Below are 23,537 nucleotides of genomic sequence, written 5' to 3' on the forward strand. Positions count from 1 at the left end.
CCATTTGGGAAAAGTGTAATGAAAGCAAAAATGAATGGACATAGGAATCTATTTTAATAATAATTTAACATAAACTTCCAGTTCAAGGGACTAGCACTTTCCAGGCAAGGAAAAATTACTGTCTCAACATAGATCAGGTGCTTCTCAAGGCCAACAAAAGAATGGCAAAGTATCTGTTGACTCAGAGAAGCAGGAGGAAGAGGCTTAGAATTTAAATCCTGGAGTACAGACTCTTATATAGGTTTTGTCTTTTGTGTACTGTGGTACGCAGATATTTTGTGTGTACAATTGACTTTGTGTTTGTTTGTAATAAAAAAGACAGAACTATTCTAAAAGCATCATGTCTGTGAGCCTTTTGCTGAGAAGCTAGATACAAGGTTGTTATCTGGCTGGGAAGTTGAGATTTACTGCCACATCTGTGTGAAGCCTGCTAATTGGTTAGCAAATCATAAAACAAAGTACAGGAATGCATTTTAAATGTTTTTAACCCCAAATCAGAATGCATGTGAGAAGGAAGAAAGAGTAACCAAGAAACCTTTATACAACACTTTTACTTGGGCAAGTTAAAAGCTCAGACCACCTAAACCCTTAAACAAAAATATGAGCCAGCGTAACAAGTCATTCTCCTGGACCGTTTTCTGAAGAGAAATAAAATTATTTGCTATCACCTCTCTAAGCAATTAAGGTGAGTCTGCACAGTAACAGGTGTATGAACACCCTCAATCTGAGATACCCCAAATCTGTTAGATTCCCCTAGAGAGCCCACTCAAAAATTCTGGAGGGCTTCAGTTTGGGGAAAGCAGAAATAAACATTGCCACAGACCAAAAACAAATTGCGGTCCTATGTACTTCTGGAGTGTAATCCATGAAATGATGCTACCAAAAAAAAAAAGCTGAAGGAGGACTTACCTGTGCATAAAGATTCTTTATTGGTTTCCACTGTTTACCACTCAAAAGATAAGGGACGGTTATGCCATAGTGTTCTAGTTGTTTTCTTTGAATCCATTGCCTAGGGAATTCCAGTTTACTTTCAGCAGTTTCTCCTAGGATATTTTAAAAAAATATTAAATGTTAGTGAAGGACAGGCACCAACAGTACAAACTATTGCTCAGTAAATCTGAAAGTATAAACATAAATCAATAAATAAGAAGTTATTAAAATATGCATTTGATATACCTGACATCTGAAACTCTTTCCCAGAAAACAGCATCAACAGCCTTCCTCTCTCCTGTACCCAAAGTAATAATACAAATTCTATTATACTTGAAATATTAAAATTAAATTGTATTCTATTGTGCATTCAGTAACATTAACACCTCTCTCTCCAAATATATTTACAAAATAGTAAAGTTTATGGTTTTAAACACATAAATGTTTTAGATGTTTTTCTGAAAAGGTGGAATACAGTAACAGGAGCCTTCAAAAGACCTTTCATCTCACAATAAGGTCTTAAAGAGGAGAGAAAGGTAAGCAGATTGTGTCTGGCAGTGAGTTCCAAAAAGAGGACTTGTTACCAAGAGTGCATCCAAGAGGTATAAAATGGCCAGTTTAAATTCATGACTGGATATATGCTATGGGGCTTAGGGTGACTGTATTTCTCCATGACTGCAACAGAAGGCAGGCAAGCAGGCTTCATACAAGACTTTCTAGGTATGCAGTAAGTATTCTTTCTCCTCCCTGGTGACAGAAAGCAGAATTCCAATTCACAAGACTGAATAGACAGAAATGTTTCAGCCTTGATGATTCCTATTCATTTGTGTGATGCTGGGTTTAAGGATGGTTAGGAAGCACTAATGTGCCACTTATCGGTGTCACTGGGTTCATACATTCCTCTTAATAACTCAGGTCTGGTTCTTACTGACACAACTAACCTGTAACTGGGCAGTACCATTTCCAAACTCAGAGGGACTCACATGAGCAATATCTAGAACCCCAGTAAAATATCATGTATCGAGCAGGGTGAGTGTAGTATAGCAATCTTGTCTGAAAGTACCTTCTACTATAGCTATAGCTCTATATTATATAGAGGTGAATGAGAGGACTGTGCATGCTTCAAAAATGATTTAAAAGAGGTTCTTCAGAATCTCTTTTTTCTTCAAGCGACCACATGTTTTTCAGACTTCTTTGTGAAAGTTTTATACATAAATTTATTTATTATTTATATATTATTCAAATTTCTATCACCGCCCATCTCCCCACAAAGAGGGGGACTCTGGGTGGTTTACAATAAAATTATCCTTTAAAAAACTCAGCACATAAAATTACAAAGTCAACATCCACAATACTAAAATAATAAATATAAATATAAAATCCAAGTGGGAAAATTTACATTCAGTAGGGAGAACTCCACACCACCAGCCACCCCCAGGAAGAGCTATTGCCCTTCCCATCCCAGGCGAGGCGGCAGAACCAGATCTTCAAACCCTTCTGGAAGGTCGGGAGCGAAGGGTCCTGCCTCACCTCGGGGGACAGAATGTTCCAAAGGGTGGCGCCACTGCAGAGAAGGCTCGCCTCCTGGACCCTGCCAAAAGAAACTCCCTTGCTGATGGGATCCATAGCATGCCCTCTCTGCATGAGCGGGTGGGACGGGTTGATGTAACGGGGATGAGATGGTCCCTCAAGTAGCCTGGCCCCATGCCATGTAGGGCTTTAAAGGTCATAACCAATACCTTGAATTGGACCTGGAAGCAAACTGGCACCCAGTGCAGCTCACACAGCAGTGGTGTCACATGTGCTGATCTTGGGGCACTCTTCACTGCCCGTGCAGCCACATTCTGGACCAGCTAAAGCTTCCAGATACTCTTCAAGGGTAGCCCCATGTAGAGCACACTGCAATAGTCTATGTGGGAGATGACCAGGGCATGAGTGACTGTTCGGAGGGCATCTCAATTCAGGAAAGGGCGTAACTGGCGCACAACATGAAGTTGCGCAAAGGCCCTCCTGGCCATGACTGCCACCTGCTCTTTGAGCAGGAGTCGTGAGTCCAGGAGGACCCCCAAGTTCCACACCATTTCTTAATGGGGCAGTGCCACCCCATCCAGAACTAGAGATGATAACTTCCCAGATACCGAGGAGCCATCAATCCACAGCCACTCCATCTTACCAGGGTTCAGTTGAAGCCCATTGTTCCCCATCCAGACCCCCACAGCCCCCAGGCACTGAGAAAGGGCAGCCACCGCATCACTTACTTCACCCGGGATGGAGATATATATCTATCATCAGCGTACTGATGGTACCTTATCCTGTGGTGACAGATGATCTCACCCAGTGGTTTCATGTAGATGTTAAAAAAGAGTGGAGAGAGAACTGAACCCTGCGGCAACCCACCCAGCAGAGGTCGAGGGTGGGATCTCTCATCTCCTATCACCACCGACTGGGACCAGCCCTGGAGGAAGGAGGTGAACCAGCGCAAAACCACACCACCCACCCCCAACTCCCTGAGCCACCCCAGAAGGATACCATGGTTGATGGTATTGAAAGCCGCTGAGAGGTCCAGAAGAGCCAGGATGGATGCACTCCCTCCATCCCACTCCCGCCAGAGATCATCCATAAGCATGACCAATGCAATCTCTGTCCCATATACTGGCCTGAAACCTGACTGAAAGGGGTCTAGATAAATCCTTATGTTTATGCATAAATATTAGGCAATATATTACACCTTGTAGAAGAACTAAAAAGGATTAACTATATGTTTACTCAGAATCACATCAAATTAGAATTGAACATGACTTACACCCATGAGAGAATAAGATTGCAATTTCAGCTGTACATAATATAATAGCCAGCTTGGAGCTTATAAAGTTTTCTATTTAATTTTTCTAAGCTGAACTCAATTATTTGGAAAATGAAATTATTTTTAGAATATCTCAGAACTTGAAACAATTCTTAAAATATTCACAGGGGTTAGGAGTTGGAGACACCAAGTAGCAGTACTTCTGCTCCTCCTTCACTGGGCAGTTCGTCAGTGGTTGTGGGCAAAGAGAGATTAGCCAGTCATCCCTCTTCTGTGGGGTGCTGCACAGAACAGTACTCTGTTCTCTGCTGTCCAACGTCTACATGAAGGTGCTGGGAAAGATCATCCATTCAGTTTGGGGTTTAGTATCATCACTATGCTGATGATACCGAATCATACACTGCTAACCTGGGTTACATAGGAGATAGTGCCAATGTCTTCTCAGTGTCTAGAGGCAGTGAGAATCCAGCTGGAATGAAATAAGCTGAAATTGAACTTTAGCTCAATGGAGTTATTATTTGTGCATCACAGCTTCCTGATATCTCCAGTTATATGTCTTGACGAGGTGTCACTGCCCTGAAGGAGGAGATTTGTGACTTGGCATCATCCTAGACCCAGAACTACTGCTAGATGGTAAGTGGAGACCATGACCAGTAAGTCTTTTGACAACTTCATCTGGTGTGCCAGCTGCAGGCTTAATGGAACAGGAGGACCTCACAACTCATGCTGTCATCACTACTCATCTGAACTATTGAAATTCTGTCAGCACTTAGTTTTGCCTTTGAGGCAATCAATAAGCTTCAGTTACTCCAGAATGCAGCAGCCCAGATGTTGGCAGGTACTCACCAACATGAGAATGTCACACCTATGCTTTGGGCTCTGCAGTGGTTTCCTATTCTGTGTGCAATTCAAAGTGCTGGGTTTGACCTTTAAAGCCCTGCATGGCTTGGTGCCAGAATATATCCAAATTGCCTTTGCTGCTCAGTTTCAATCTGCCTGATACAAAGCCTGTATGTTCCCCCCTTCCATGAGGTATTGGGAATGGACACCAAGAAACATTTTTTCATAGCAATTACAATATTATGGAACTCTTTGCCCCTCAAGGAAGATTATGTTTATATATGATCACTGCTGCAAGATTATATGCGCAAAAATGGAAAGACTCTGAAATTCCCACAGTGGAGGAATGGTTGGTGAAGATGACATAGCTAGCAGAGATGGCAAAATGAACTTGCTTGATTAGAGAAAGATCAACAACTGTATTTGTCAATGACTGAAAACCTCTTATGGACTTTTTGCTAAAAAAAGAGAAAAATGAACTTGCGATTTATGGTTTTGAAGATTAGAAAGGGTAACTTATAGAAAGTTTTTTTCTTTTTGTGGCATTTTATGATTGCTTATGTTATACCATGAATGTTTTAATGGCATGATTGTATTCTCTTAAGAGTCACTTAATTGCAAAGCAAATAAATAGTGTGAAAGCCATATCATATTTCATAGTTGTTCTTATAAAAGAATCTGTGGAGCACATAAAGATGATAATGGGCTCTCAAATAGGCATCATTTGTGTGAACCAACCCCTCTAGCTCAAACACACGTGCACACACACACATGCACATATACATCACAATGTGTTCAGCAAAACTGAAGAGATCTGAAGGAGTCTCACTAATTTTTTTTACATCAATCCACACTCTTCATCCAAATAAAATCTATTTTGGTCTAGCCCAGTTCCCATGATTTCATGGATATATCCATGTTATTATTTTCTGTTTGCCACTGTATTCCTCCAACACTTTTTTTCTTTCTTTTTCTTCCCAGTCTACAGCTTGGTATTTCCTTGTGGTCTTCCACAGAAGTACTAACCAGGCCTGATCTTGTTTAGCTTTTTGAGATTGGTCAACAAAGATACTGATTCACTCAGATGGGCATGAGCTCTGTAAGTACTGTACTCAACCCTACTGGCCAGATTCTAAGAGTTCAAACAAAGACTACTGTCTCAGACAAAGATCTATCCAGCCCAGCATTCTTTTGCCAGAGTGAGTAAATACATGCCTATGGTAAGTCGATAAGCACCCTCCTGCTCATTTTTATCAACAACTGCCATTAGGAAACATAATGCCTTGGATATTGAAGCTAACGTATAGTCACCACTGTTACCAGTCAATATTCTCTAAGGGGAGCCATGAGAGTTTCAAGCAACTGAACTGTTTCTTTGTGTATGAATATCAAGCCTCAGAATATTTCCACATGTGGCAAGTATATGCAATTTATTACTTTTTAAAACTACACAAACATCCACCACCAACCTCCTACCCCATCACTTTATAAGAGTTCCATTACATCAGTTGTTTAGTTGAATCACCAAAGAATGAAGTTTGGTTGTGCATTATTAATTCAGCTGTGAAGATCTGCTCAATCGTATCTCAGCTATTCTTAGGACAGAGTAGAGGCTTGTTCTGTAATTAAGGCAGATCCTTTGTTCTCCTTGTCAGGCAATAAATCCAATTTTGCTTGCAAAAGAACCAAATTTCTATTTGCAAATCATAAGGTTAGGTTTTCTGTAGAAAACTTACATATAACCCAGACAAAACATTTTCAGAAATAAAAAGTTAACTAAGCTGAAAACCAAACTTGCAAGAAAACATACAAGTTAAGTAAATTCTAACAGTTCTTAACATAACCTAGAAATAAATCTGAAAACAAATGCTGACAGGATATATGAGAGCAATGATATTTATATGAGACAAGGAAGTATGCCAGTATGAAACAGAGCCAAAATGCATAAAGAAATATAGAAAGAAGATACATCAAGTAGACAGAACAATAAAACCAAATAGTAAACAGAATTCATGACAAGTGAATAAAAATGTAGGGGGAATATACATGTCAAAGCAAGGAATGAAGAACAATCTCTGTAGTTTAAGCCATATTGCATATAGCCTTATTTTTTATGTACATATTTGTGGAATGAAATGTAGAATAGCCATGTTTTCATACATATTATAATAAACTATGGCATGTTTCAAGCATGATAGAAGAAGCCATAAAAGTCTAGTTGAAATATAATGATAAGCAATAACCATGTTCTGTAAATGACATCACAATAGTTCTATCCGTTCATTGTGCTAACCCAAACCCAAACAAACCACATTATAGACCAATAGATCTAGCTGTTTATCTGTCAAAACCATCCACCAATCCCAGTATTATTGGCTGGCAATTTTTGGCATGCCATATCTGTAATCTTTCAAATATCTATAGAGGTGCACGTTAGTGACTTTTCATACACAATTTTTAATGTCTAGCTTTTCAAAATGGGTGGCAAAAGAAAAGGTAAAGATAACCTATCTATGAGTATGGCTGTTAAAGGTAAGCCTAAGTCAAGAAAAGATGACAAATGTTATCTTTTATTATATTTATTATTTGCCCAACCCAACCTTAAGGGGAAAAAATCATGAAATAATTCATTTAACATTCAGAGGGCATGCTATTACAAACCTTAAGTTATAGAAATGGGTTGAAAATACCAGAGTGAAAGTTAACAAAGACAACTGCACACTTATTAAATTAGGAAACAGACATCAAATGCACAGCTAGAAAATGAGTTTTACCTGGCTTGATAACAGTGAAAATGTGAAAATTTTCATTGTGAAAATGACTTGGAATAAGCTGCTTGCAAATTGAGAATGATCAGAATATGATAGGGTTGGGGGAAAAGAAGGAATGCAGTTTTAGGCTCCATCAACAGTAGTTTCAAAATAATGGGAAACAGTAGTTCCACTTTATTCTGTTTTTTATTTTATAATAACTGTATTAAGTTTTAACACAGGAAGATAAAATCTAACAGAAACTAATAATCAAGGAAAAGAATAGAAAAGAAAAAGGAATAAATAAAGAGAAAGAAAACAGTGCAGAAAGAAAAAGAAAAGAAAAAACAAATACAAAAAAAAGAATGACTTCCTATTTCTTTTACAAAAGATATAGGTAGAACTTGCATTAAACTCTTACTCTAAGGTTACAACATAACACCCATTTTTTTCTGTCATCAACTAATACCACTAATCGTCAAATCATAATTTCATTATTTTCTGTTTCACGCAAAATTCCAAAAAGGGCTTCTAATTAGCCATAAAATTAGTCAATGTCTTTTCTCTAATCAAAGCTGTTGATTTCACCATCTCAGCCAACTCCAAGTAGTTCTACTTTATTCTGCATTGGTCAGCTCTGGGCACCACAATTCAAGGAAAATCCAGAGAAATTAGAATAGGTTCAGAGAAGGACAATGATTAAGGATTAGAAACATTGGAGAAAATGGAAATATGAGGCTTGAAGAGAGAAACCTGAGGAAGATAGGATAGCACTCTTTAAATATTGAAAGATATTACATCACAGAGTCTAGACCTGTTTTCTATCATTCCAGAATGTAGGGCATGTAATAATGGGTTTAAGTGGCAGAAAGTCAGATCTTAGGGAGGAAAAATCCTAACACTAACAACAGATTGACGGGGAACCAATTATTTGGGGAGATGGTGGGCTTCACTTCACTGGATACTCAAGCTGAGGCTAGACAGCCATCTATCTCAGATGCTTTAATTTGGATTCCAGCACACAGCTGGGATTGGATCTGATAGCCCAAGCAGCATCTTCCAGCTTAATTATTCTAGTTGCAGTTATAGTCTCTCTTTTGTCACAGGTCATCTGCCAATGGAATGGGGAAGGAATGTTTTTAAGGAAACACCTTCCATAAATGTGCATGTTCGAAATCTTTGAAAGGATTTCCAAAGGAAAATATGAAGGAAAGTATGAAACATGGTTCTATAAAACACCAAGCAGCACTTTCACCAAGTTCCTGAACACCATAGCTGTTCTGAATAGAGGGTTTCTTTAGGGAAACAGAGGGTTTCCAGTAGCTACAATTCTATATTTAACCTTCTCAGCAGTAACTCCCTCTCTTTAGAGTCAGGAAGGTGGCCTGAGTAGAGATATGCAGGAACCATTACCAAGGCAAAAGGGGCTGAAGCATCTTTTTTTTTTTAATCCAGAAAAAGATAACATTTGGAAGTGGCTCAGGCAGACACTTCCCTAATTCATAACTATAAGAAGGGGGAAGAGGTACGTCACAATCAGACTTGCAAGATTCTCTTATTATCTAATCTCAAAAAAATTAGTTTCAGCCTTCCTGCGGGGTTGATTTCCTGGTCTGGTCTACCTACTGGGGCAGACATTCTCTCTGGAAGAGCTTGTCCCCAGAGGACAGATGGGTGTAATCCTATTCTAAGGATATTGAAATTTAAGGGGACTACTCAGTTTTCCCACCACCACCGTAGCACTGCAAATCTGTTTGTGCAAACCAGTGTAACAAAAGCAACTATTTATTCTTCAGAAAAGAGTAATCAAAGGTCTAATAATAATTAGATCTAGAACTGCCTGTTACAAATACAAATTTAGCATTAGGTCCTTATGCATAGGCAAGCCCCACTGTTTACAGCTAAAGTTCTTTTCTCCCTCAAATAATGCATTTATTAACATATCCCTCATTTTCTTTAAATCTTGAGTCTATCTTGTTCATTTATCTCTTATAGTTTACTTCTCTATAAAATCAACAGTTTTATAAAAATATGTTAGGAACATTAAAAATTAACTAAATCTTTTGATGGGCCTGAGAATGTAAGAGCAGCTAAAGGATTCCATGTATTTCTCAATGTAATGTTCAGCTCCTTCTGCTTCTAATTAAAATGTATTCTCTCTCTAATTTGACAGGGCTGCCAACTTCAAACTGGTCTACACAGGGGTTTTCTGCAAATCCATTTGATCTTTTATGTTGCTCTGATTCATGACTGCTTACAAGAGAAAGACGAGTTCTAACGGTTTAGCTAAGTAGCATGTTTAACCAAAATATAATGTGCAATGTTCCAATTCTATAATTCAAAGAAAGATTAATAACTGTTGCCACTTTGTGAATTACTTCCTTCAGAGTTACTATATATTGTACTGATAAAATAGGCTGCAGAAAGAACTGTCTATGTTTTCCTTCAAATCCTCTACACTTTTTAAAAAGTTAACTTTGACACAATAACATGAAGATGGTAATTGAACAGTGCTACGTTGTCTTTCAAAGATGAAAGTTAAAATGACACAGTCGTGGTGGCTGATTTCACTTCTTGGCCCACTGAACTCTGAACAACAAAAGCAAACACAACAGTTGGATCTTCTTAATCTCAGCATAATCTCAGTTTCTGTAGCATAAGTTTTGGAAGGCTGCAAGACTGTGTACAATAAAGTGCTTCATTCTGTGAACCATATGACTGCATTAGTCATTCAAACATATATTTGGCACTTGGTGAAAGGGCAGAATTTGTTTAAATCAAGCAATTTGAGCCTGACTGCGTCTTTTAAGACACACTTGATTTGTATATCGATGTAGCATTTGTATAAACTGTTTATTTCTTGTATTTTGTCATTGCTTAACTAGATGCCCAAATGTGTTGTTCTTGACCATACCTGATGTTTTAGAGGGCAAACCATGTCAAAACACAGGATGACTGTATTAAAAAGAGATCAAAAATGAGTCCTTCAAATGCACAGGAGCTGTTTTTACACCTTGCTTTCTTTAATTTGGACTACTGAACATGAAGCTATTTTATAAAACAAAGTCAATATATTTTAGAAGTGCAATATATTTATATTTTCAGGATTTTTTAAAAAAATATTAATACTGACTTTGTTCATTTGAAGAAGAAATCAGGACATACAGCCTATATTATATCACGTGGATCGGGCAATGCAAATTGCCAGACTATTAAAAAAAAACTCTGAGTCTGATGCACCAAAGAAATATGCAAGAAACATTAGGATAATGGCCAGATTCTTTCAGTACTAAAACAGATGTAATCAATCTGGTACAAAATGGCTTAGGGCTCTTCCAATATGGGTTTTTAAAAACATAGCTTTTCACAAATTAATTTAAGATTGAGACTGAATTAGAATCTTGAATTTGTAACCTTCAACTGTGTTGAAAAAGCCTTTTGTTTCATAACAATATAAGTAATGGTGTAGCACATGAGCAGAAAAATCTTATTTCCCAAGGCAGTTGTATGCATGAAACCCAATCATTCACATTATCCCATAAATATATACGGAAGTGGTAAGAAAGCCATGCTGAGGGCTATTAGTATAAAATATTCAGGGAGAGGCTGGTAGCATTGTGAAAGCTCAGACTTTTGAATGTTTTTCTCTTGCATTAGTTCGTTAGATACTGAACTGGCTTAGGAGCTTTCCCAGTAACTTTGGCCGAAATTCCCTTAGTGAAAGGACAAAAGTTTTAAAAAGGATAAGCCTGCATCATAAAAGCTGAGAGCTCTGGATTCATCTTTCTTCCCAATTAGCATTCTGCTCAGGATGCAAAGTCATGATTGTGTCATGACAGAAGAGTTTCTGCTTGCCACCTTTCAGAACAAATACGTTTCTTTGAACAAATCCTTCTGGGTTTGCAGGATATGTTATTTACAACAAGCTCAATTCTGCAAGCATTGCATCGCAATGCAAATGCAATAGTACCTATTTTGGACTGAATAGTAGCTCTTATTCAACATTTCACTATAATTATCCCTTTTGAAACTTTACTGTTATAACTGAAAGCAGGCTTTTTGTGGGACATAGAAAGTCATAGGTACTTGCAGTGGATAAAAGCCCATAGTCAGCTTAAAAAATGTATTTCATGTTAGCAATATCTTGGTTCTTAAGAGGTTCACAGGGTCAGAACAACAGTGCTGAAATGTTGCAATGTACAATAAAAAATATACTGAAACATGCAAAATAAATGAATGCATGCTTGGGTCATTAGGACCCAAAATTTCTAGCTCTTGTAAATGCTGATGTCTGTATGTTCATTTTGTTTGCTTAATGTGATGTCAAGCAAAGTTTAGGAGAATTTTTCATATAGGAACAAATATTAAACTATATAATAATTCGTGAAGCCATGCACTCACCTTGGATGCTGGCAGTGTACTCCTGCAATAACCTAATTGGTCATGTAATAGCCATTTTAAAAAGTCTTCTAGCCTGAATTCCAAGAAAGAAATGGCAAACTAAAGATGGCTCTGCTAAAAGTGGAGCTGACAACCGTGGCTGAATGAAGAGCCAGAGAGTAGATCAACTCTTCATAATTCCTCTCCAGACAAGGAGAGGACTGGAGATCACCCACAAATGCTCCATATGGTTCCTCCTTGCAAAGAGACCACAAGACAGTGGTCTCCAGTGGATTTAGAGCTCTGAGAGACGAGGGAATAGCCATCTTTTTGCTGAAACCACAGTCGGCGCCTTCAAAAGGACACTGGGTTCGCATACTTCCTTTTCTATATACTTTGGGAAATTGCTTGTTAACTGCTTTTCAGCTATTAGGAGCCATTGGATCAACAAATCTGAAAACTGGGTGATTTTCCTTCAATTCTTAGTGAAAAAAAAGTTTAAAATGCAAGTTTAAGGTCTTAATTTTTTTTAATAAACAGCAAAAGGGTGATTGGAACTTTGATTTTGGAAAGTTACAAATGGACTAAAGGTCCAGATGGATTTGAAATAAGATTTTGGAATAAATTATAAGAATCCTTCCCATGGGAAAATGCTTTTGTTTTGAATTATCTTAAAAAAGCATAATAGGATAAGACTTTGAAGGTTGGACATTAGAGGGAACCAGAAGGAACTAAAGATTACAATTAAAGGAAAATTTAAATTTGACTTACTAATACAAAATGAAGCAAAATACTTTTACACTGGACATATTGAAGGATATTTTTGAACAATGGACTCACAAGTTAATTTTAAGAGTGTCTGCCTCTATATACAGAAAGAAGAAAAGAAAGGTCCCCAAGTCATTTCTGACTCTTTGGGGGATGCCACTTTCATGACGTTTTCTTGGCAGACTATAGAGTGGGGTGGTTTGCCATTGCCTTCCCCAGTCGTGTTTAAAAGATGTTATGGAAGAGAAACAGGTTCTACCTGACAAGTTCGAGACTGATTTGAAAGTGGATTTAAAAATGACAGGCTATAAGAATGATATAGAAAAAGATGCTACACTGGACATTCAAAAGAAACTGGCTGATGTCTTAATAATTAAAAGGGATATACAAATAACAAACCAAAGAGTGACCTGGATAATTTTCCTATATTGGATTTACAAAAGAGGCTTGTTAAAGCTTTGAAGAATTTTGTGAGAAGGGACAAATTAAAAATGAAAAGAAATCAAGTTCTAGGACAGTATTTGAAGGGACTAAAGATCAAGATTGTTAAAAGTAAAAGGAATATAGCGTTGGTTTATTTGATCAAGGTTAAAATAGATATGTTGTTATCACTGCTAACCCTTAATGGACTTTTACTGAAATGACAAGGCTTTAAGGATTTATAGATAAGAGATGGGATATGGGAAGAAAGGATCATCTGTTGTATTTTAAGAGAAAGTGATAACTTACTAAAATTGTTTATACTTGTTGGGATGAAGAGAGAAGTCATTTCTTTATATATTTATTTTCTTTTTCCTTACTATAGTCTTATTTTATTTTATTTTCTATTTTTCTTTCTATTTTTTCCAGAATCTGAACTAATTCTGAGGATCCTATGGCAACTGTAGGCATCTAACTTATTAGGAACTCTTGGGTGGATAACCTCCCAGTATTATTTTTCAAATTGTTCACTTCTTTAATTCTTCAGATACCCTGAGAAAAAATGGTGTTAGCTTAAGGACACATTATATATGGTACATGTCAACATGAAGTATGCACAGTAAAATAAAACTCAATTGAGTGTGCATACTTCGTGTTGATATGTACTGTATATAATATGTCCTTATGCTATGTTGCACAGGTTCATGTTCCACCGTTTGTGCATTATTCTAGCATCATTCACTTCTCATACAATGTGAGATGCAGGTAGCTTCAAATATTTTAGCTGTATTTTATCCCTCATTTCTATTTCACCTTGCACTGTTCATGCATACATGTCATTAATTGCATTACTTTTCTGAAGATTAGTCCTTAAGTGCCTGGTTACCATCTGATAACATAAGCACTTCTTTAAATATTCATTTGTTTTTAGCACTCTATTAAATAAATACATTGCACTGTAGTCTGACAATCCTTAGTTTTGTACATCTTCACAGGAAAACAGGCAAAGTAGGGACAGAAAACCTGCAGCACGGCAAGCTGGCCATTTGGTTCCACAGTCTCAAACTAGATCTAACTCCTTCTCCCTAGTCCCAATGAGTCCCCTTCTCCCTCATCACTTGTAAGCAGTGAATTAAACTGAACTAAATCAAATAAAATTAATTTGATTAAGATAAATAAATGAACTGAGTTGGAGTTATCAACCAGCATGGTGATGTTTTGCCTATCTTGCCTTTCTCTCCTATAGGCAAGATGCAAGGCAGCTAAGATCGCGTTATTGGCCAGATATTAAAGTGGAAGTGTTTTACTCACTGAAAGTGACATATGATAGCAAAGATGTTCAGAGACATTCCAAGATGTACCAGGCTGTGAAGGGATAGAGAATTTACCAAATCCATCAGTCCAACAAATTTCTTATACTCCCTGAGGTTATGGTATGGTCAGGTACGGACATAAACAGGAACATCCTAATTATGCCCACAAAGGTGAATGACCTCTGCAGATTGATGAAGAATCATCAATCAGTTACAACACAGCTATAATGCTGTGGTAATCCAACACTGCCTATAAAAAGAGAACTGAAGAAAGGAGATGTTAGAAATCGCACCTTCCATTTCATTGAAGATCATCTGAGAAAACTCTCCTGGATTTCCCTCTCCCTGGCCAATGGCAAGAAGGATTTCTTGTTATGTTAGGTTGTGTGATTAAGAGAGTGAATATGAGATGTTTGTATTAGTAAAATAAAGCTTTTAAAATTTACCGGTAGTCTCCTGATAATGTTGGATGGTTTCAGAGTCGTTGGGAGTTGGGCAGCATATAATTATTATTATTATTATTATTATTATTTGCTTTATGCTTTAGTGATGCATTAAAAGATTCCTAATTCTATAGGATTCAAACCACTTGTAACATATATTTCTAACTGTCCTAATAGCCAGGAAACCACGCTGAGACAAGGAATAGGTCTCTAGTGCTTTATTACTGCTACATTAGACAGAAAATCCTGACAAACTGAAGAAGCGTGGGAAAAACCCATACAGATAAACCCCAAAAGTCAAGGTGGGTCTGATCTGTGTCTCTTTGACTGGCTGCTTAACTCCTCAGTACTACGCATGCATTTTCTCCCCTGGATAGAGGCCCCCTCCTGCTCACCTTCAGTACTCATGACACTAACAACCTTTAGACCCATGATTTCAGGCAAGAAGGTCTGCCTGAAATGCATGCCAGTGCAATTCTACCTTAGCTACTTAAAGCTTTCCTGGAAAGGAGAAAATATAAATTGCTCAAAATGTCTGGAGATATTCTAATATTGCTCAGTCTGGAGCACCAGCTAGAATAGTTGATCTTGGCCACCCAATACATTCTCCAGGGGGGAAGATAAAGGCATGCTAAGTTTAAGCTGACCCATTGCTGGAGGTGTTCAAGTTGGACCTCATGCAAGGGCAGGAAAGCTTCAGCTGTATTGGACATTCCCCAAAGAAAAGCTATCTATAAACCACAAAAATGGGAGTTTTGGCTCTCATTTTGTCTCTGCAGAAACTGTAGTTTTATTCCTTATACCAGTAAGCAAAGAGAATGGTTTCCTTCCCTGTCTGATGCATGGAGAATGATGTCAGAAATGGGCCTCAATGGGAGGTTTGGTATCAGTGGAATCCACTTTTGCATCTTGGAGATAAATGAAAACAGGCTTAGCAGAACAACTAAGTGTTCACTGTCCTGTGCAATGTTTTGCTCCAAAGTTCTCTCCCTGCATCAGCACAATATATTTTTTGCACAATTTACAACATGTACAAGTTAAACCCAGAGACCTTTAAGCTCATGAGATGACAGTGCTCCACTCCAGTCCTAATATTATCTTCATGTTACTTCCGGTGTGGCTCATTCCAGTGATATTATTGTTCGTATGTACTGCTTGTTCAATGTATCTATACGTTTGAATATGTTTGCCTAGTATCTTCAGATGAGATTTAAAAGCTCAGAGGTATTCATATCACTCTGAATGTGCATATACACTAGAAGTCTTGGATATAAATTTTCAAATAAACAATTAAATAATACTATGAAGTCCAAGATACCTTTTTTTCAGAATGAAGTCATAATTGTAAGAAAAGCAAAGTAATACTATAGATAGTCTTTTCCAGTCTAGATACTCTCCCAAGGCATAGATTTCAGTTCCCAGAATTCTGAACAATGAACTTATTTATTGGAGGTTTCTGATAGTTGGAGGCCATACATCTGAAGGACATGCAATGGTGATTAGGAAATAGTTTCCCCAAATACCAGTTGTTCCAATCCATGAACATTTTCATAAGAAAGTAAACTACTACTTCTCCAGTTCTCCCTTATTTGAGTTTGCACAAATATTTCAAGGCACAATTGGCTGAACCCTATGCTAATGAATTTCAAAATATTGCCTCTATAATCGAAATAGTATTACTTCATCTGTGATTCCTAGAAGTTTTGAAAAGTCGGTATTTATTTATTAATATGCCTCAAAGATAGTTCTCTCGGCGTTACGCAACATGTAAAAGAAAACACAACAAATCACTGAAATCCAGCCCAGACTAGGAACTCAATGAGCACATACCAACTGTACAACACAAAACACTAAATTAAAACCACTCCCTAATCTCAGGGTCCAGTAATTGATCTAAAATTCCTAATAGCTAACGTATTACAAATGTCTGGAGAATATTTTTAAAAATTCCTCCCATCCAGGCAGTCCCTATCCCAAAAATTGCTGTAAAAATACTTCCCATAGGAAGTCCCAAAGCCAGGACAATTACTAATAATCCCATATCATGATTACGACAATATTTTAAAACTCTTGGAAAATTCTACTTTCGTTTATGAGGACACTACAGTGAAGGAAAAAATGCTTCTTCATCATCAAAATAGGCCAGATGATGAGCTTTTACTAAAGTTTACTTGCATTGTTTTGATTTTCTATCTCCTTATATTCTAAATGTCTCCCAAGTGCCTTCATATAACTTATCTCTGGAGTACACCAAAGGAGTTGGTTCTGTTCAATAGGACCAGTCCCTCACTACTGATCTTGCAACTACAGTAATTATTTCTGCATTGCACAGATTGGTCAGGGCTTTAATAGGCACACTAGTCACAGCAATCACTAAACAAAACAAGAATAGCCCTTTAGGATCTGAAGGCAAATGACCTTTATATATGTCCTGAACTCTTGCAAATGTGACAGTCACCATCATTCTTGTTCTCCATAAAAAGGGATCTGACCTGAACAAGCAACAGATTCTAAATCCTTCACCTTCAGACCAATAATCTTCTGCCACAGAGGGAGCATTAAATCTAGTGTGTGTCGTACAAGAGACTGTTGGAACAATCACATGACAGTTTTTATGATGGATGTAAAATCTTAAACTGTCTTAGATCCAAGAAGCTTAGCAGAAAGGAATGTTTGTTCTTCAAGAAAAAATGCTTGGCTGATCCCACAACATTAGGAATGAGATAACTTCTATCATTTTAGACTGGGCAACATGACTTCTATTTGTCCTGCTCATTCAACACAAAACACAAATACTGCAGAATGGAATTTAGCTGTGAAGGAAGCCTGGACAAAGAATTCCTTCAGATCACAGCAATTAAATAGGAAATAGCTGTGGAATTGGGAAATAATTATTTTAGGTTTTATAAGAAAAAACATATCTATTATTCTCTTTATATTAAAAGGATTATGCCAATCTGACAATGTGCTTGCATTTTAGACAAGCCAGTTCAATTATTGATTAATCTAGATTGAGATGGACACATGATTTAACTTTCAACAAGTAGAGTATTTTGGCATACACGAATAGGAATCTTCCCATTTTTCCATCATATTGTTATTGCATCATACAGCTTGCTAAATAAAAAAAAGAGAAGTGTGAATGAGGATCACACCAACTCCATTATTTCAAGCATGCAGTTAGTTCTGATTATTGTATGTATGTACTAGAATCAAAACTTAAGCTGCTGCTTCTTTCAGTAATTTAGCACACCCTAACTACAACAGGATACTTTAGATTGGGGAAGTGTTTGTTCCCAAAGTAACTATTTTAAATATAGTCCTATTTTGAAAAACTTGAAGATTGTAATCCTATACAATCTCACCTGAGAAACTAGCCTTACTGAATTCAGCAGAAGTTATTTCTGAACTTCAGTAGCATATTAATTACTCTCAATTATATCAATGTAGTTCTTTTTAAAAAGTAAGAAACAGTTTAAAGGCTCCAAGCGTGCACGCAAGTCAACATTTTCCATATTCTTGCTGCACTCAACTATATTCAGAAATAAATTCTACCTACTTCTATGGAAACAGGCAGAGGATTATAATCTAACAATCCTATGCCCGTGGAAAGAGCCCATAAAACAAAAACGTGCACTTCTATTTGCAGGTGACAGCTACGCTAAGAGAAAACAATGCAAATGGATTATGTGAATAATTAATTCGACGTTTACAGCCGAAAATGTAAACAGGTATCATGATGCTCCATGAAGCTACTGAGAGAGGAAGCCTTTCTGCCACAGTGTCTCTTAGGGAATGACAGGCTTTGTTGTTTATTTACCGCGGCAGGCAGAAATTCAACGGATGGATTATTCACACTGTGGAGCAACCCTTCACCTGCCATTACCTGCTTCCTCCTCAGGGCTGTTAACCCGGCTGGGCGGGGGTGGCGAGGAGGAAGAGGGCCCCACAGCTAGAGAACAGTCTGCATGGAGTTTCGGACAGGAATAGCAAGCAGAAAAGGAAGCCGGAGCGGCGAGGCGACTGAAGGAAATTTCGCCCAAGGAAGGCGGGAGGGGGCGTGGGAGGCCGCGGTGAGTCGGCGGGAATGTCCTTCGCGCCGGGTGAGCGCCGAAAGGCAGTAAGCCGTACCCCCTCCGCCTCCATCCTCCCAGGCTAGCTATAGTCACAGCAACTCGTCCGGCGGGGAAGCGCTCAGCTGCCCGCCTGAACTTGCTCCCTTCCCTCGCTGGCACAAAAGGAAGGAATCAAAAGTCAAATATGCGAAATAGCCAAGAAAAAGAAAGAGGGAAGGTTCTTTGTTTGGCAGGGCAAAACTCTATGCAACATGTGGGAGCTCGTGACACCCTGGCTCCGTCGATAGCGCCCTGGCAAAACTTGGGGAAAAGCCGTTCTTCCCAGGCATTTGGGGTTGGCTCGGGCGCTTGCAGCGAGAACAAGGCGCTGAGGTTAGTTCTCGCTACGTAAGGGTTGCTAACTTACCTTGAGACCCGGATGATGGTGCTATTAAGAGGCTGAGCAGCAGGCAGAATATCTGGGTCGGGGGATGAGGAAAAGGAGGGTTGCGTTGTCGTCCTGCATGGAGACGCTCTGACATCTTAATCCAGACTGAAAGACAAACTTTGATGAGCTGGTCCCAGCCCCATTAAAACAGTTACAGAGCGAGCGAAAGAGTCCTGAAACTCAGGATGTGAGATATTTCCTGCATGCAGTAAACTCCGAAACCCCTCCTGCTCCTGCATAGGCTGATGATGAGTTGGGCTTTGGTTTCATTTTTTTTTTTTAATTTAAACTGTTGGTGGGTTGGCTTTTATTTTTTTCCCTTGGCAAGATCAAATCTGTTGACCGTTGCAACAACTGAGCAAATCATCCAAGCTGGCAACAGGAGGCACTAAAAATCTTTAGTGAAAGAAGGCAGGCCTGTGAAAAACTGCCCTTGCCAACATTTACAGTTCTCATTATAACGGAACAAATTGTCTTCTCCGCTTTTCTCTCGCTGCTCTTTTACGGGGTCCTAGTGCCCCTGTCACTAGGTAGACAGAAACAATTCGTTTGCAGAGAGGTGACCCGCCAGTTTTCAATCTGTTTGGAAGGAAACTCATTCATTTGGGATTAATTTTAAGGTTGGCTGTAAAATCCCTTTTCTCCTCCAAGGATGATACATTATTTTGTTTTGTCTCAAACGTCTCTCCTTCTCAAATCTCAAATAGTTTAATTGTATGTTGCCAAAATGATTAGAATAAAAGCTGATGGCTTCTTATTCTTAATTTTGAAGAACTTTTTAAAATAAAAGATAGGTATTATAATAACTCATCTTAATGCCAGTGCCTATTTGGATTTTATTCTATTCTTTTAATGTAGGTAATGATTTTTTGTAAATGTTTTCCTTTTTTTAAATCTGCCTTTGTATTCTCAGAAATACAAGAAAAGTAAATAGATACTGTGTCTAATATCTGCTTACCTATCATTGGAACATAAATAAATAGATGCTGTTTATGATCTGTTCCTTTTAGGACAAATTGAGGAAGATTGCAAACCTACCCTTTATAATTCTAATAATAAAATTTCTGGTAGATACATTTGAAATGAATCCTGAAGGCAGAGGAATTCACTGGTCTATAGACCACACAGACACAACAGCTACTTTTTTGATGGAAAAAAAATAGACTATTTAGATCACTAAATTTGGAATGACAGAACTTAGCTATCCCTGATTGATTTTCTTTTATTTTTGAAATGCTGTGATTGAGAAAGTTCTGTTCATATGTCTGTGTGGAAAAAAAAATCACCAAAACGTTTAACCTAGGGACCTCAATATCTAACAGATCTTTATGGCTTATGGAGGTCAGATGAATCTGTGAACCTTGCTTTTCTGCATCCAAAGCCCTGTGGGTTTAGAACTTTTCCTGTCTATTTTAGTATTTCTCATTCCTTTCCATTGATTCCAATGAAAGAGAATTTACTCCACCATCTCTGTTTGAATTTGCTGACCTATGGTGTTGCCTAACACATCCTGTTCTAGATTCACTTTCTAGCAAAGCATTTCTGGTGATATAGGAATGGTAGCATATCTTAAGCTGCCAAAATCAGATGGGAGTTTTTTGGCATCAAGCCTCCTTCTTCAAGGGGGACGTTGAATGTCCATAAAAACATGTTTCATGCTTTCTGAAGTAAGTTCAATCTCTATAAATAAACTGTAGGCAGAGTGTTCTTTTCAGCATATGCTTCATTCTTCTTCCTCCAGACATACTGCTGATCCATCGGGCTGAAAAGTTCCAGTTTTGTTTCATCGCTCCACAGAACAGAATCCCAAACCTTCTGTGGCTTATTTATATGATTTTGAGCATCTTGGAGCCGACTTTTCTTGTGCTTTTGGGTCAGTAGTGGTGTATGTCTTGGAGTTCTGGCATGGGAACCTTCTGTGTTTACTGTGCGCCTTACTGTGCTCACTGAAACCTCAGTGCCTGTTGCCACCAAGTCTTGCTGCAGGTCTTTTGCAGTCACTCGAGGGTTTCTCTCAACCTGCCTTCTCAGAAATCTGGTTGTAGCCATTGACAGGTTCCTTTTTCTGCCCCGTCCAGGTAGTATAACCACTGTTCCTTTAACTTTGAACTCGCCAACTATGCTTCAAACGGTGTCTCTAGGAACATTCAGTGCCTCCGCTATCTTTTTGTATCCTGTTCCTTGTTTGTGAAGGGCAATGATCTCTTCTCTTACCTTTCTGGACCATTCGTTTGACTTAGCCACACTGTATTTCTAACATGCAGTCAAACATGACACTCAACAAACCCCTAGCCAGTTCAGGTATTCCATGTGTTCCAGCTTAAGCACACCTGGTGCACCTAATGAAGCCCTTGATTAGTTGCATCAGGTGTGCTTGAGACAACACCTGTTTTACATACTGTATGTGTGCTGTTGTGATGGATTCTATTCAGGGGGTTGAATAATTTTGAGACTGGAGCATCATAAGTTGCATTTCCAGTTGACTTTAGGGACACCACTTGAAGCTTTCATTGTGTTCAGCTATTTCAATTGCTTTTGATTTGTTCATTGCAAACAGCTGAAAGTCTGTACATTTTGACAATCAACCTGAGTTGCAATGGGGGATGAATAATTTCGATTACAACTGTATCTGGTCCTAGGTCAGAATGCCTTAAAGCAGTTTTATCTATTCTTGGGCATGTATGGCTGCCTTCCCCAGGTGTCACATGATTCTTGGCAGACATATTCAGTTTTAGGAATTTCCAACAGGTACTACCTACATGCCCATCCATGCTCCAAATCACATTTTGATCTTTAAATTTGGATCTCTGTGTAGCTCTAATTTCCCATCCCTCTGTCTCTGTCTGATTAATCATTGCTAGCTTTTTATGTATATTTAGGCCTCTTATAACTTGATGTAGCTATAATTGCCCAAGCACTTATTTTATTTATTAAAATAAACATCCTTTATTCTTTACTGCTGCAGGGTTGAATTTGCACTAGTTCCTCCCACTCTACATTGTTTGGCCCAGTAACTAGTTAAAAGGGGAAACTATAGCCATTTACTTAAAAACAGAGTCTTAGAAAGGGGATTGCCCAGATTCCAGATGAAAGAGGGTCATCTTCCCATTCAAAATCAGATGGTGCCAGCTTAATTAACTGTCCCAGGTAATTCCTGGAGGAACAGCTATAGCCAGCCATCCCAGAACTCAGGAAGAGAGGCTGAGAGGGTAGAAATCCCAGGGCAGGATCTAGTGGTCTTGTGGTCTGTGTTTATGATCAGACACCCTACTACAACTGCTTGTAAAAGTCCTCATGTAAAGGCAGAGCTCTCGGAAGGGCATACTGGGTATGGCAAATCAGAGCATGAAAGCTGCATGCTAGCACATTCATATGCTGGTGACATTAATGAGCCATCAGCTGAGGTTATCGCTACTTGAACATATTGAGGAAATAATCTGAGGCAGTGAAATATGTGTGACACTTTTTTTTAGCCTCTGCCCATGTGCTGTGTTTTACTGAGGATTTATCTCAGTGCATTGTTCATATTCAAAGCACATGCCATCATAGATCTCTTTATCCTAGATGCTGTAATCAGCAACAGACCTAACATACAGCTTCGTCCACCATCAACAATGGAAGCTTAGTAGGTGACTTTGGACCATCTACTCCAACCTATCTCTTAGGGAAGTTGTTGTGGTGGAAAAAAGCAGGTCTTGAACCAAATGAAAGTATAATACTAATCTATTTAATGGGAACTAATATAGAGTTACTTGACCTTAAGTGAGATACCTTGGATAAACTTGGCATGTAAAGGTAGGGATAAACACCACCTAGAATTTTCATCCTTCTCATTTTATGTGAATTCAACCCAAGAAATAAATGGTAAAGAGTTATCCTGTCTTAGAATTGCCTTGTTTCTATATAAAGGAAATCTCCCTTCCTGGTCAGTCATGAATACCTGAAAGCTCACACCAGACACAGTTATCATTTTGTCCTTATTTTAGGGAATGAGCTTGAAATGAATTAATTGCCTCAACCAGATGTTAGATATGGATTGCATCATATAATTAATAATTTCCCCTTCAAAAGGCCTTTGCTACTGTTAGGGAATTCAGATCCATTCCATTTTCATTGCAAAAAGCAGAATTTAAAAGAGAATTATCAAAGGGAGCTTCTTGCCCAACCTACATGTAATTCCAAAAGTTACAAATGACCCCTAAATCTCTTCTAAAAGTTGTGACTGGATTGTACTTTCTGATGTGACAAATTAATTTTTAACTGTATAGAGTTGAATCATATTCACAATTTATATTATTTAATGTTAATTAAATATTAACTTCTTGATGACTGCAATGGCATGCTCTAAGTGTGTTAGTTTTGATGAATGCATGGGAGCTTCAGTTTG

General features: G+C 38.2%; 1 protein-coding gene across 1 annotated transcript in view; it reads right to left on the reverse strand.

Moving 5' to 3' along the window:
* Nucleotides 1–19,353, reverse strand: part of ADAM12 (ADAM metallopeptidase domain 12) — a 314,025-nt gene extending 294,672 nt beyond the window's left edge. The window contains exons 1-2 of the mRNA XM_063307340.1: nucleotides 19,130–19,353; nucleotides 910–1,043 (exon numbers count right to left, since the gene is read on the reverse strand). Of these exons, the coding sequence (XP_063163410.1) occupies nucleotides 910–1,043; nucleotides 19,130–19,244 (249 nt within the window). The 5' untranslated portion in view covers nucleotides 19,245–19,353. The remainder of the gene's footprint in view (nucleotides 1–909; nucleotides 1,044–19,129) is intronic.
* Nucleotides 19,354–23,537: the final 4,184 nt, after the last annotated feature.

Source organism: Candoia aspera, chromosome 6 (assembly GCF_035149785.1).
Source record: "Candoia aspera isolate rCanAsp1 chromosome 6, rCanAsp1.hap2, whole genome shotgun sequence".
In the NCBI taxonomy this organism is placed as follows: domain Eukaryota; kingdom Metazoa; phylum Chordata; class Lepidosauria; order Squamata; family Boidae; genus Candoia; species Candoia aspera.